The sequence below is a fragment of the Falco rusticolus genome, chromosome Z (assembly GCF_015220075.1).
Source record: "Falco rusticolus isolate bFalRus1 chromosome Z, bFalRus1.pri, whole genome shotgun sequence".
Lineage (NCBI taxonomy): Eukaryota > Metazoa > Chordata > Aves > Falconiformes > Falconidae > Falco > Falco rusticolus.
In genome coordinates this window covers 56,053,738-56,069,144 of record NC_051210.1, presented here as the reverse complement: position 1 = coordinate 56,069,144, position 15,407 = coordinate 56,053,738, and the positions used below count along the sequence as shown (strand labels likewise).

Here is a 15,407-nt window from a genome sequence, read left to right as displayed (position 1 = left end):
TTATCAGGAGTTTTCTCATAGGAAATTGTGTGCTTGGAGCAAGTCCTAGATTTTGGTCTTCCAAAGCAATGAAAGTAAGGCTGCAGGGGTTATTGCATGAGTTTATTTCTAGCACAACAATATGCAGGGAAGAAGTGGGGGACATTATTCCGTATAATAAACTCTTAAGAACTTCTACTGAAATCACATTAAAGGAAAATCACCTCTTAGCTTTGTGTACAATTTTCTTCTAGACCCCAACAGGAACCGTACCCTTTAAGAGTTTTCCAAGATGGAATTTAATTCATTATGTTTTCAGACAAGTAGCATAACGGAAACTTCTCTGCCTTTATCAGTTCATAAGGTGGCAGCAACATTAATTAAAAACATTTCAGACAACTGTCAGACACTGCTAATAATCCTAGAGTAACTCAGGTTGTGCTGAAGACTTACAAAAACAGCTGCTGTGTTCTTAGATCATGAATCAACTAAAGCTGAACTCCATTAGCACATTTGATTTTTTTCATTCAGAAATTACAAATCAAAGGATTCCAGCTCACTTTGATTAATTAAAATGTGTGCATAAAATTTGCTATGTCAGCATTCTTCACTGCATTGAACAAAGTTGGAAAAATGAATCTTGTAGCAATTCAGTACAAATCATCTGGTGCAGATGTTATTTTTCTGGAAAGCAAAAATAAAAATGTGAGAAATACATGTTGATCTTTGTATTACTGCAGGTAGAGGAGCTGCTGTGTAATCTGAACAGCATCCTGTCAGATACAGTGAAAATGAGGGAATTTCAGGAAGATCCAGAGATGCTCATGGATCTCATGTACAGGTGAATCTGTTTAGAATTGCTACTGAGGAAGTTCTGCAGTGAGGTGAGCAAAAGAACTGTGCATTTTAGGGACAAGCTGTGGGAAAGTCCTCTGGCTGTTCTGTCTGTGTAGATTCCTGCTTTAGCACAGCTTATCTGTGGCAGCGGGCCCAGGCTGCAGGAATAAGCATGTTGCAGTGGAGCCACTGGAAGGTGGTCATAGACTTGGACAAGGATGGGAGTCAGGGACTGATGGACATTGAAAATCCTTGGGTTTAGCTGGTTTACTCTCCTCTTAGTCCCTGTGAGTTCTGCCTACCCCTGCCTAACCATTTCTTTTGCCCTGTGCTTAGTGAATCATACAGAATAAAGACAGAGGTGTCTCCCTCCATTTAACCCAGGTGGAGAATTATAAAGGTTCTTTCTGTTACCTGAGAAATGATCATTCATACCTCCTTTCTGCCCTGTGTTGTTAGAATTGCCAAAGGGTACCAGACATCACCAGACTTGAGGCTGACTTGGCTGCAAAACATGGCAGAGAAGCACACCAAGAGGAAGTGCTACACAGAAGCAGCCATGTGTCTGGTCCATGCCGCAGCACTGGTGGCAGAGTACCTCAGCATGCTTGAAGACCGAAACTATCTCCCAGTGGGCAGTGTCAGCTTTCAGGTAAGAAAAAGCTCCCAAGCTCTGACAGCATAAGCCTGGGATCGCCTGTTCTGGTGTGTGTATTCCTTCTCATGTTAAGCAGAGTTGAAGTGCATATACAGGGAGGAAAAGCTACAATGGAACATCCATCACCACTCTTGGCAGATTGTTCTGATGATTTATGCTTACTGATAAAAACTGGTACTTTAGAGTCTGGCTGCCTCTAGCTTCTACTTCTAGCAACTGAATACTGTAATGTCTTGTCTGCTAAGTAGAACCCCTCTATTATCACATGCCTTTTCCTGGGGCTGATACTTATCAACTGTGACAGATGCATCTTTCAAACTGCTTTCTCATGATCTAGGTAATTGGAGCTACACATTTCTTTTAGGCATGTTCTCCAATCCTTTGACTGTCCTCCAGTTACTAACCAACACCCTTTTGATTGATGAAATGACAAAATCACCATAACCTATATGCATTTACATCAAACTCCAGTAAAAATGTCCCATAAGTTCTTTCAGCCCAGGAAGTATCTCTCTGTTTATCTCTCCAGAATCCACTGGTTCTTTTGGCATTGTTGAGCTCTTTACTTGGTAGGTTATTGATCTTTTACAGAGAGGTTTTTTTGGATTTTGTTTTTCACCTTTCTTTTCTACATCACAAAGATGAAAGCATAACTCTTTGCTGTTAGAGTTAAACATTTTGAAATGCAGAGTTTTAAACATAGTTTACCAGATTATGCATTTTTGGTTACCCTTATATGAACTGACTTTATATGCAAATTCAGTGATTTTCCGGCTTTTTTTCATAGAATCATAGTTGGAAGGGATCCATAAGCATCATCAAGTCCAACTCACTGCTCCTTGCACAGCTACCTAAAACTAAACCATATCACTGAGAGCACTGTCTAGATGCTCCTTGAACTCTGACAGGCTTGGTGCCATGACTACTTCTCTAGGGGAGCCTGTTCCAGTGACCAACCGCCCTCTCAGTGAAGAACCTCTTCCTAATGTCCAATCTGACCTTCCCCTGACACAGTTTCATTCCATTTCCTTGTGTCCTATCGCTGGTCACCGGAGAGAGGGGATCAGCACATCCCACTCTGTTTTCACACATTATTAAAAATAGGAATGCTGAACCCCTGAAATATTCCCATGTGTTGATTACTCCTTTATCATTATTCTCTAAGATCAGTAAGTACCATTGTTCATTTACAGAGTGTTTGCTGCAATGATTATGAGACATTCCAGCTAATTAGTGGAAATGTTTTGCAGAATCAACTCAGATGTTGTATAGATATCTACTGTTTGGGCATTATTGCCTTTATGAGATTGTAATCTCTTTAAAAGTATCAGGTTTCTGTAGTCTGGTGTTGATTCAGACTTAATTACAATACCTTTAGTTTTTTCTTTAGTAAAATTCTGTATCAGTATTTCCACCAATTTGTCCTGGGTGCGAACTGATAAACCTACCACTACCTGCTCATCTTGTTTACTTTTAAAAAAATATGGCCACAAAGCATATTTCCTCCTCTGAAACTTCCCCAGTTTTCTAAAACGTATGGCAACTCAGTATTCATTGCCTGAATACCGGTTTGCTTAGCTCTTTTAAACTGTTGAGGAGCACGTTTTATGGTCCAGATGATTTTGAAATGCCTAACACTAGTAGTTGGTACAGTCATCATCCCTTGATACAACCATATCATCTGGGTTTGGTTTTTTCCTTCAGAATAATAAATGTGAACATGATTGATCTACTTGTCATTTTGCACTGAATTCAGTATGTTGGGTGGTAGTGTTGCAATTTCACCCTAGCAATCAGGTGATTGACTAGTATTATTCTTAAATTCCTTTACTGTGTATAGCTGTATATAATCTCTTTACTGGCTAAACTTCTGGCCATAGATTTATACTTCTCCCATTTTGCATCCCTTACCAGTTTTGTATACTTTCTAACATCTAGCTTCCATTCATTACTTCTATTTTCTTCTTTTCTCCCTACTCATTACATACTATAATCATTTAGATATAGGTGAAATCTGCATTCCCTTGCAAAAGTCATCCTGCTGCCAGGCTGCCTTGAATGCTTGTAATCTCACACACTTGACCCTAATGTGATTCCTCCTTCCATTGCTCCGAGATTAGGCAGATTGCCATGAATATATATGTTTCCAGTTATTTTAGAGAACTGAAGTCTATTCTACAAGGCACTAGACAAACAAAAACTTGGAAGTTTAAAGGTAACAAGTCAATCTCTCTCATCAAAATGCTTTTGTAGATACGTGTTTGCCCAAGGAACAGTTGCTCCATAGGAGAGAGGTAATAAAATGCCTTCATGACCAGAAGCCAAATTACACAACTTTTTATCTGACAGTATAATTTTGGATTTCATTTTGCTTAATAATGATAATTAACTATAATAACACTTGCATTTTTACAAAGCCTTTCAAGAGAAGAGCTCCCATTCTTTACAAACAGGTTTGTATTCTGCAGCACCTATGAAGATCTTGTTTCGATGACCTTGCTAAGAGAGAAATACTACTCAAACTATATTGGCTTTACCTGGATTTCCAGATCTCACTCACTGATTCTTTCTGTGTCCATTTCTTCATTTAGCTCAGATATTAATTTAACTAATATTGGTGATATATATTTAGTTGTGGAATTGAGGGTGATAATAATGTGTATAAAAAAAGATTCTTCTGGATGAGCAGAAGTGCTATCTCCTTTTTACAGATGAGTAAAATGGGGCAGCAAAGTATTAAATCATGGGTCTTCTGCAGTGACTCTGTTAGTGTCCAGAAAACTGATTGTTAGTAGAGTAACACTTTTCCTTATACTGTGCCACACAAAACGGTACATGCTTCCCTCTGTGCAATCAAAACTATCCCTCAAAATCAGAACAGGATCACTTTTGGTGAAATTCCCTTTGAGCTTCATTTGTGTTTAGACTAAATCTCCTTTGCAAGTGATAAGGTGGACTTAGAGTATGAATTGTGTATGGACTGACTTTAAAGCCACTTCATATTACCACAGACAAGGACTTAGTGTGTGTGTCTACCTGCTAAGGCACAGGGCTAAATAGCCCAGGCTCAGCGGTAGGCTAATTCAACTGTGTGGTTTTGGGGATCTAGCTTGCAGGCTACCCTAGCCTTATCTAACACGGGGATAAAAGCTGGGGATCATAGTAGAGCCCCTTGAGTTTACGCAAGTGTTTCTTTTCCTTAGAGAAAACCATCCCTGTGAGGTCCAAAATAATAGTGGATGATATACATGGTAATTTATGAATTGTCTTTATTATACAAGGGACATATAATATTCTTCAATATAAAGGTACATCAAGGCAAAAGGTGGGTGAGGCATGTCCACTTTGCAAAAGGTCCTGCAAGCACCAGTATGTCATGAAGGCTCTCTCCTACAAGAGTGTATGGACTGTAAAACATGGTAATAGATGCCTGACATTAATTATTACGGGTTTAAAGGCAAAGAAAAGATAATTGGTGTCTGTGACTTTCTTGGTTACTTTCATAAATAAATCACTCTCTGGACATTTTCACTCCTCTGGACTCTTTCCCTTTTGCTACCAAAACAAAAAAAGCCACCAAAGGCTACATGCCATTCCATGAAAATAATCCTTCATGGCTACTATTACAGAAAGGGAAAACCAGACATTGAGCTGCAGTAGGGGTTGAATGAGTTGCCCTAGGTGTGTGCCAGGGAGGTTAAATCTGGTTGAAGTCACTATCTTCAATGAGACTGGTAGGTAACAAGTGGTATGGGTGTGCTAAAACATGCTGCAATTTTCCCTCTGGATGAAATTCAAACATATTCTCAGCTTGGCAAATGCTGTCCTGAGCTTTGTGCTCACCCTTCCAGTGGAGCTGACGTGATGTGCAGATTAGGCACTCTGAGGGCAGCATGGTTGGAGTAAATTTCACCCATGGAGAAATAAATAAATCCACAAAACCCAAGGGGGAAAGTCCCATGTTGCTAGTGATGAGTGATGCCAATTCTTTATCTGAAATCTGATCAATAGTAATAGCCCTCAGTGTCTCTGCCGTTTTATAAAGATGTCTTTAAGGACTTGACTAGCTAGCCAGCTGGCATCTATCCTGCATGCAGACAGATTGTCATTGCCAGTTTCTGCTGAAGTGAGACAGTATGACACTAATTTAATTCCTTTTAATTACTAGCAAATTGAATGCTGTTGAAAGTTACATATGCTAGTTCCATACTGTATGAACACATATTTTAATGTTCATTTACATGTATTTCTGTATATTATAAAATTTTTCGTGTTGACTCTCTCCAGTGTCATTTATTCAAAGGGATCCTGAAGAACTATAGTCATGTTATTTCATGGTCTAGAATCTCGAAGAGTGACTGACACTGTGTACTTTAGCTAGTTTTATTTAAACCCATAATAAGATAAGTAACTTTACAAGTAGCTGAGTAAATTCTGCAGGATCAAGGTGTAATATGACAGAGGCTGAAATGAGAAGCAGCATTCAGTTATTGCAGGTTTTACAGCAATATGGTCTATGTCCTCCTTCTCTGCTTGCAAAAGTCAAATCAACAACTTGAAAGTTCAACTTGTTCAAGCAGGTGGCAGGAGGTCCAGGGTGCAGCTTGGAATTTCTCACATCCAGGTGCCAGCAGCAGGATGGGCACATTGGTTGTGACCCCTGCAGGGTGGAGATTGAGCTCATGGCAGCTCCCATCAAGATCCAGCACCAGAGAGGGGACATTTTGCAACCTACAGGAGTCTGTGTCTTAAACCTGATGCAAGAAAGAAAGTTTATGGTTCTTGTAGTGAAACTCCTGATTTGCCATCTGCAGAGATTTATGATGTTGTGTTTGCTTCTCAATAGAATTTAATTCTCAATGGATTTATGATGTTATATCCATTTCTCAATGGAATTTAATGGAATTCCATTCTAAATGGTATTTAGCCCAGTGTATCCCCTGGCTTCACTTGTATAATCTCGTTCTTCTTACTGTCATGTAACTATGTTGAAACTGTTTCTGCTTCAATCTTTATGATAGACTATTGATCTGGGTTTCTGATATCTCTGTTCTGATGTATTTTAGAACATTTCATCCAATGTGCTGGAGGAATCTGCTGTTTCAGATGATGTTTTGTCTCCAGATGAAGATGGTATATGTTCTGGGAGGTATTTCTCAGAAAGTGGCCTGGTAGGGCTGCTGGAACAAGCAGCAGAGCTCTTCAGCACGGTGAGTGAGGACCAAAATCACCAGAAGATGGAATTGGGCTCTCAGGGCCAGTTCCATAGCTTATTTTCCTGCGCATGAGGAAATAGTCTTACAGCTAGACCAGGCTTCACAGACCTGCCCCACTGCAAACGAGAGGCAGAGACACATTTAATGGCTGACCCAGCCCTGCCGCAGCCAGGTTGCCTAAGGTAGGCTTTTCAGGTAGCCTAGCTCAGCCGTATATCCACCTCTACTGTGCTAACTACAGCATCAACAGAAAGTGATTGTTCCAGGCACAAATCAAGATTTTGTTTGGTATTTTCATGAGATAGTACATTTAAGAAGAAGATCTTGTTTTAACTATAGATTTTAGAAAGCATGTAAGAGTTACTCCTGTGCCTTCACACAGCATACAACCACCAGCCTCATCTATACCACCACCCATCTGTCTGCACTTACCATGTAAAAAGTCATGATGTCAATACTCAAGTAGCTCGTCATATTGCTGTAGAGCTAAAGAGGATATATGATCTAGCATCTCTGAAGATATAGCTTGGGTTCCTTTTGTCCAGATACAGCTCTGTTTGCCCCGAACCACACATGCTAAACAAATCCTTTTCCTTCTGCTCACCTGAATTTCTAACTCTTCTAGCCCCTAAGTAAAAACTTGCATATTTGTTTTTGTTATTGTTTAACAATGGAGTTAAAAAACAGTGTATTCCTATGCACTGGAATTTGGGCTTAAGAGCTCAACAGATCCAAGATCCAAATTAGATCCAGTTTGTTGTCTGCAGCTCAGAAGTACCTGTCTACTATTAAAAGATGAGTCCCATAAAGCCCCTTTTCATCCAGGCCATGAATGGAGATTGAGTTTCTTTTCAGAGTGTGACAGGATTCATTTAATTTCTTCTTTTTTTTTTTTTTTCTTTTTTCCCCAAGGGAGGATTGTATGAAACTGTGAATGAGGTGTACAAAATTGTCATCCCCATATTGGAAGCCCATCGAGACTTCAGGAAGCTTACTTTGACACACTGCAAGCTACAAAAGGCCTTTGACAGCATTATTAATAAGGTACTTGTGAGACAAGATGCATTACTGGGTTGCACTGTTTGTTTAAGACTGGTGATAATAAAACTGTTCATGCAAAATAGAGCCATTTCCTTTTTCTAATAAAAGTTTCCATCTGCTTTGACCTACCTGCAAAGGGTAGTCCACAGTGAAAAGAGGCTCTATCCTCTCTGTAGCAAAAAGCAGAGATGACTACAAAACTGGTTTAGAGTTACAGAAAAACAGCTGAACAGGTCGAACTCTGGCCACATCTATTTAAGAAAAATAACTTTATTGTCAATTAACTAGTGTTTTCAATTATAAAACAGAAGAAATACAAAAACCTGGCTAAATTCTCAGCACTTATCCTGCCCTTTCCTTCTCTTTCTCCAGAAGAATCTTACTGTTGAGCCTAGATGCTTTCAAATTCTTACCAATTTTCATAACTAAATTTTCATTTTGTTAACATGTATCCAATGGAGTTAAAAAATAGTAAGTCATTTTGTTTTGCAAAAGCTACTTCATAATTAGGTTAATTTTAAGTTAGATTTCATTTAAATGTCCCCTTAATTTGTATGCCTTCTTTCATGAATACATGCTTCTAATCCAACAGCACTGATGATATAGAACTGGCTCTGAAATAGGGAAAATGTAGGATCAGTGACTTTTCTTATACATGAGTTCAGAAAAGAAGGTATCCAAATACCACAGCACTGACATAAAAAATTATTTTAAATTTCCTCTTTGTTTTTATCAATTAGGGTCAAAAGCGAATGTTTGGAACTTACTTCCGTGTTGGTTTCTATGGATCCAAATTTGGGGACTTGGATGAGCAGGAATTTGTTTATAAGGAGCCTGCAATTACCAAACTTCCTGAGATTTCTCACAGGTTAGAGGTAAAGAAAAAAAACATTGTGTTAGCATGATCTCCAATGTTACATTATACTTTCTAATGAACCTACACAGTTCTAACAGTATTATTGCTATATAAAAATCAGTAACAAAATTATTTGTGCCGTAGATTATTTCCTTTGTGTGTATCCTTTCCATTATAGCCCTTTTTACAGCATAATGATGAAAGTGATCCATTCTCTTGAGGCCATGTCTTTTATGGGCAGGCCTGTAATATATTGAATTACTCGGTCTGAGCATGCCAGATATTTGCTTTGGTATCTTTTCAGCTTTATCATGGAACTGGAGCGTTCCCTTCTGATCACTTTACCTTGAGTTCTGCTTTTTTGTGAGCAACTCACACTGATCTTTGTTGGAAGGTGCCTTACCCTGGTCAGCTGTGGTTCATGAAGCAGTATACCGACTGTACAAACCCCAGAAATTGTCATGGTTACTCCTTTCTCCTACAGGCATACAGCTCATTAACATTGTAATAAGGACTAAAACCACTCTGGGATAACTCTGTTTCCTTTCCAGGGATTTTATGGCCAGTGTTTTGGGGAGGATGCTGTGGAAGTGATTAAGGACTCTGCTCCTGTTGACAAAAGAAAGCTGGATCCCAGTAAGGTAGGGAAAGTACTTGAGAGCGTTGAGTGCTTTGTCACAGAAGAGAAGGGAAGAGAAGGAGATCCCTTTGAAACTTCTGTGCTCAAACATTAAGACACAAAAAAATTTAAAAAAAAATAGAATCTGGGCTGTATCTCTGGGCCCAGGGATGTTCTTAAACCCTCTTTGAAAGGCTTAGTTTGGTAGTTTGTCACAGAGTGTGGAAATTAGGAGTTCTGACCTCGAGTCTCTGCTCTGGCTCTGATACTCAGAGTCAAGCTGGGCCCTTCCCAGAGGTAAGTTTTGTCAGCTCTGGAGAAGAGAAGGAACCCTGAAGTGTGCAGCTCTGTGCTCTCCCATGCTTAGCCAGCGTGAACTATGAGATATTTTACATGTGCTATTCCTTTTACACTTCTCGCATTGTAAAGTACTGTAATGGTTCTTACCTCCTTTCTCAGGCATACATACAAATTACTTTTGTGGAGCCATATTTTGATGAGTATGAGATGAAAGACAGGGTAACCTATTTTGAGAAGAACTTCAACCTCTGTCGGTTCATGTACACTACGCCTTTCACGATGGATGGGCGCCCCAGAGGAGAACTTAGTGAGCAATACAAAAGGAACACCATCCTAACCACAATGCATGCTTTCCCCTACATCAAAACTAGAATTAATGTCATCCAAAAAGAAGAGGTAATTGAGTTTTGAGGACAGATCTAATTTCTCAGGGGATGAAAGGAGTCTGTGGGTGGGAAGATTTTCAAATTCTATCCTTGGCAGAAAAAAGAAGGCTGAATTTCTGAGACATGTTACTCTCATAAATAGGAATCGGATGGAATGTGTAGACAAATGCAAGATGGGTATTTGCTATGGAGAAAAGTGGCGAGCAAGTGTATATTCTTCTTTTGACCTCTTAGTTGTAATGCCGTATAGGAGGATGTGTGAAGCTCTGTTTAGGGCTGTACTTTTAGCTGGTAAAGTACAGTCAAATAACTAAACTGGGCTCAGAGCTGGTTTAGAGACAGGGAAGCTTTGTAAAAGTAGAAAGTGCAAAACCATTTCTGACATAAAGACAGTAACTTAGAATAATAATGAATTTTTACAAACAGGGAATCAGATCCACATCCTATTCTTGGGAGTGATGTCAGAGAGCTTTGGATCAGTTGCACCATCTACTAAGACGACATTTAGATTAACAGTCTTCTGGGTTTCACAAGTACTGGTTTTGGCATGGGAGAATGATAGTGGTATTGCCAGATTTAGAACAGGTCAACTGCATGCATGATTCAGGTAATGAAGCATCTTTTCTTCCATTTGTATTAGTTCATTTTAACCCCAATTGAAGTTGCTATTGAAGATATGCGGAAAAAAACACAGGAACTAACTGCAGCCACCAACCAAGAACCACCAGATGCCAAAATGCTCCAGATGGTTTTGCAGGGCTCAGTTGGAGCTACTGTAAATCAGGTAAGGGATCCAAATAAACCATATGAAGAGTTTGTGCATACTTTCCTCATTGTGCTTTCCTTTTCACTCTCATCTCTTGCACTGGAAGTACATCTAGCCAGACACAATCAGTCACAATGTGAACTTAAACTTCATCCCTTGATATTCAATCATTGTGTAGTGTTCATTAGGTATGCTTTCATTAAAATGGCTTGTGGAAGCGCTGTTTTGGTTGTAGGTACAGAAACTCAGAATCCTGGTGAAATCCAAGGATTTTGCATTTCTAGCACGCTAGCCACCTCACCCATTTTGTTCACTCCAGGTGTACCCTTGGGAAATGGGAATAAAAATAACAATTATTCTGTGGGACCACCACAAACTCACAATTTCATGGAAAATACATGAAGTCAACACCTGAATGCCCCAAAAGAAAGCAGGGGTGCAATAATTAAAATATAAATATGCCTGGTAACAAAAAAGGCAATTCAAAAAATTTTTACAACTAAGAATGAAGACGTAACTGGGAGAAAACTTGGCATTATCCACAATTTCACAGAGTCTGGTTTCTTTGATGAAAGCCTCAATACTCTCAGTTTCTCCAGGTTCTTCATCAGGCAAAGCCTCTAGTCTAAAGTAACATGTTGTAAGCTTTGGAAAGAGTGGTCCTTTTCAGTGCTGGTCTTATTTAACTCCCTTGGGGTCCTGTAATGCCACACATAGCAGCTGTGTTTCTCTCATGTAAGCTAGTTTGGCAGTAGAACTATCCCAGCTCCTCTCGGCTTAGTAGAACATGTCTGTTCCCTTTTTTGTGAGGCTGGAGGAGAAATAAAAACAGGAGAGGACAAAATATGGTGGGCAAAACTCTGCTTGCCAAAGGAAAAACCAGGGTGGGGGAAGGGGGGTGGGGGGTGAGGCGGGGATAGGGGCAAAACCCCATACTGTTATGGTGACTGTGCATAAGTTTTCTTTTATAATTCCAGTCATGAAATAACAAACAGCTTTACCAGACGTGTGGTCTGTTTTCAGTCTAAGCAGGTGGTTTTGACATATTTCTGTGTTATTTCTATAAGGGACCGCTAGAGGTAGCACAAGTGTTCCTGGCTGAAATTCCAGCAGACCCCAAACTTTATCGACATCACAATAAGCTGAGGTTGTGCTTCAAAGAGTTTATAATGAGGTCAGTAAAAAAAAAAAAAAATCGAATGCTGAATTGTATCAATAAAGCAAACAATCGCGATAATGCACGATAATGTGACTATGTATTTAATTATGCAAGTTAGCATCATGAATCCTAGCATCTCATGCTTTAGATGCTTGGTCCAGACTTGTTATCTCTGCTTCATGGTCAATGCTTTGGTAGGCTTTGCATCCCAAGTGGGAGCATATTTTAACACTTCAAACTAATTATATAGAAATTATTATTTTTGGTTTTTTCTCTTGATAGTTTACAGAAATCAAGCATTTCAGACTGTTGCCTTGATTTTATTTTTGATAAAATGACGTTTATATGTAGTAAGCTGTTCATAAGAAAATGTTTGACCCTATCCGTCAAGCAGACACATTGGTGGTGGTAGACACATATGGCCTTTGCTTGAGATATGCTTGTAAATCTTAACAAGCATATTCACATAGCAAGATATTAATCTCCTTAATCCAAACAAAGCATAATTGCTGAAGGGTAAGTTTGAGTTAAATAAAAGTGAGCCTTACACAGAAGACACAGCCTCTGCTCTGCTATTGTCACTGTATCTGTTTATAGTAAGTAGGCAGGTAGCTCGGTATTCTGCAGTCATTAGATTTGTTTTTTATTGGCTCCCTCATGCATTTCTAATGTCTGAAAATTATCACCTCTATTTGTGTACTTGGAAAAGACAGAGGTTTCCTGTTAGTTCATTATCAATTGGGGCTTGACAGATTATCGGAGGAACACCTAGCCCAGAGGAGCTGGATCCTTGGCCATTCAGATCACCTAACACAAGTTAATGAGTTTAACAGAAGTAGGGGATACATGTTATGCTTTTTGTTCTCTCCTTTTGCCTAGGTGTGGTGAAGCAGTAGAGAAGAACAAGCGCCTTATTACTGCTGACCAGAGGGAATATCAGACAGAGCTCAGAAAGAACTACGCAAAGCTGAAAGAGAACCTTAGGCCCATGATTGAGAGGAAGATCCCAGAGCTGTACAAACCTGTAGTGAAAGTCCATAGCACAAGGTACAAGTAGGGCGGGGTTATCTGTTGTAGCTATGCAAAAAAATGCAAGGAAGAAAGGCAGTTTTAATGGCAGCTAAAACCAGGCCATAAATATACACTGCCAACTTCATGCTTGATTAAAGAAGTCTGTTGTCTTCCCCTGGAGCTGAATGTAGCATTAACTGTGTTTCTCAAGCTGGTCATTCCTGGGGTAGGGAATTTATGTCATAAATGAAAAGATATGAGAAACAACTTTCCATCTCTTCAACATTTGAAGCCAGAAAGGAGGTATAACAGGTATGTGTTTGTTTTGAATACACGGCACCGTGTGTTGTTAGCTAGTATGAAGTAAGAGTGTTCCTTTCACTCTCAGATAACATAATCTGATTTACTCCCATGACTGAGACAGAAAAGTCTTAACTTATGTTCTTTACTTATGAATATATGCTTCTTCACAAAACCACTGTGTCCAGTGTGGGGTGGGAGCAGAAAAAGGAATATGCCTCTGACTTGCCAACACGTAATATGTTTCAATTCATGATTTTTCAGCTGCTCCTTTCCAAAAGGCAAGTATTTCTTGGATTCTTTTTCATTTGCCAACTTTATTTATGGATTCATTTCATTACAGGGAATCTTTTCGTAACCACAGTTTTAGGAAATATGATGCCCAGACTTCTTCACAAAGCACCTAGGACTAGCTGCTTTGGCCAAGGAAGAGCTTCATGCTGCAAGCCAGAAATGATGGGATATTCAACACCTATGAAATCATAAATCTCCCACAAGACAACATGTGAGCTTTTTGGACAGCATGCGGAAAAGCATTTACACAGGATCACTGAATGAAAACTGGAGGATGACTTCTAATCAACCACATTTCATGAGGGCTTGGGAAGGAAGAGGGTGCTGTTTAGATACTTTTGCATATATCGCAAAATAATCACATAACGTGGAGAGGTGGACCATTAGAATGGTCAGTGGCATGAGATCAGTCACACTAGCTAACAGACACAGAACTCTGTGGTTTGGTTGAGGTGTTATGTGAAGCCAGATAATGTGTCTAAGGCACATTGGCAAATTATGTCTATATATGTGGTCCTTTCCCAAGACAGCATTTATCCATGTGCTTTTGGCAATGGAGCACACTCTGCAAGTTAATCACATGCTTAAATGCTGTCTTAATAAGGAGGGACATGGTCCCTGTTCAATGTTTCTTAAGCTGGAGCTGTAGGAAAGAGTAATTGCCTCTATCAGTTTCTGTCACCAGTTTGTATCATGGTCCTTAACTGCAGGGAGAGTTCTGCACAAGTTTTCTCAACCAAAGCTTGGAAAGCAAGAAGTAGCAATAAATAATTCTTATAGATCTTCTAATTTTTTTTCTAAGTATAGGGACTACTACTTGATGTGCAGTTGGATTTTTTAATAATCAGTGTCATGTTTAGCAGAGCTAGCAAGTAATAGTTTAAAGAGAAGATGCTAAGCTATGAGTGGTTCTTTTACTATACAATGCTTTTATGTAGATAACCTTATCCAAAATTAACTACATACGTGCACAGTGAGGATTTCCAAAAAGGCACTTCACTTAGGCTTTACTGCAGCTGAAGATAAATTAGCACATAATTCATAATACTTAATGCTTAGTATTTTCTGAGCCCTAAGCAAACATTTTACTGAAGTATCTTTACAGCACTTCTCTGAAGTAAGGAAACGCTATTACAATTTTGGAGATTAGGATGTCGAGATACATATAGAGAGAGATTAGAACTTTGGAACTCATTTAGTGAAGCAATGGCAGGGCCAGAATTTGTATTGTGACCATGCTTACCACTTAACATTTGTATTTTGCAACAAAGATCCATGAAAGCATCCCTCGGTATTACTTCCTTCCCTCCATCTTTCAGGTTTTTGGAAGTTATAGTTTAATGCTGATTAAAGTAGCCAATCCCATTTGCCCAAACACAGAATTTAAAGTTAAAATTAAATAACTGGTGGAATTAAGTTTTTCTTTCGTATTTCATTTTAGAAAATTACACTGAACTTTCTCAGAGTTGATGTCATGTGTTTCTAAATGCAAAGCCTCTTTACTCCAGACTGTAAGAGAGGTTGAGGCTGCTGCTTTTAGTGAAAACATTTTGAATTTGTATAGTCATCTGCAGCCTTGCCATTTGATAATAGGAATTTTCCCAGCACTTTGTTGATATCTGATAGAGTCAAATTTTGAATGTGCTGTGTAGAAGATTCACAGAGATGAGCAAACAAGATGAGTTGTGGAAAGAGGTGAAATAAACCCTACACATAAACCACACTTGAAGTGTAAGAAAGCATTTCCCTCCTCACTCATAGTATTGTTAAATGCAATGATCAGGAATATGTACTCTGTGATTTTGAAGTGAATGCATCCAAAGTACTTAGCAAATCCTATAAACAGCTCAAAGCAAAAGATGCCTCCATGGAGTGGCTTCTCTGTTTTCAAGCTGCTTTGAAACAGTTCTAAGTTGAAAAGGCGATCGATTTCCCAAAGCCTTGAAGCTGTAAGATCTCTGCCCATCAGAACCTCACCCCTATTT

The 15,407-nt window shown here is 39.2% G+C and overlaps 1 protein-coding gene across 1 annotated transcript in view; it reads left to right on the top strand.

The window, feature by feature from the left end:
- DOCK8 (dedicator of cytokinesis 8) overlaps positions 1-14,719 on the top strand; it is an 89,313-nt gene extending 74,594 nt beyond the window's left edge. The window contains exons 35-45 of the mRNA XM_037372637.1: positions 690-820; positions 1,276-1,468; positions 6,541-6,684; positions 7,603-7,734; positions 8,472-8,606; positions 9,139-9,228; positions 9,666-9,902; positions 10,533-10,676; positions 11,726-11,832; positions 12,697-12,864; positions 13,472-14,719. Of these exons, the coding sequence (XP_037228534.1) occupies positions 690-820; positions 1,276-1,468; positions 6,541-6,684; positions 7,603-7,734; positions 8,472-8,606; positions 9,139-9,228; positions 9,666-9,902; positions 10,533-10,676; positions 11,726-11,832; positions 12,697-12,864; positions 13,472-13,535 (1,545 nt within the window). The 3' untranslated portion in view covers positions 13,536-14,719. The remainder of the gene's footprint in view (positions 1-689; positions 821-1,275; positions 1,469-6,540; positions 6,685-7,602; positions 7,735-8,471; positions 8,607-9,138; positions 9,229-9,665; positions 9,903-10,532; positions 10,677-11,725; positions 11,833-12,696; positions 12,865-13,471) is intronic.
- Positions 14,720-15,407: the final 688 nt, after the last annotated feature.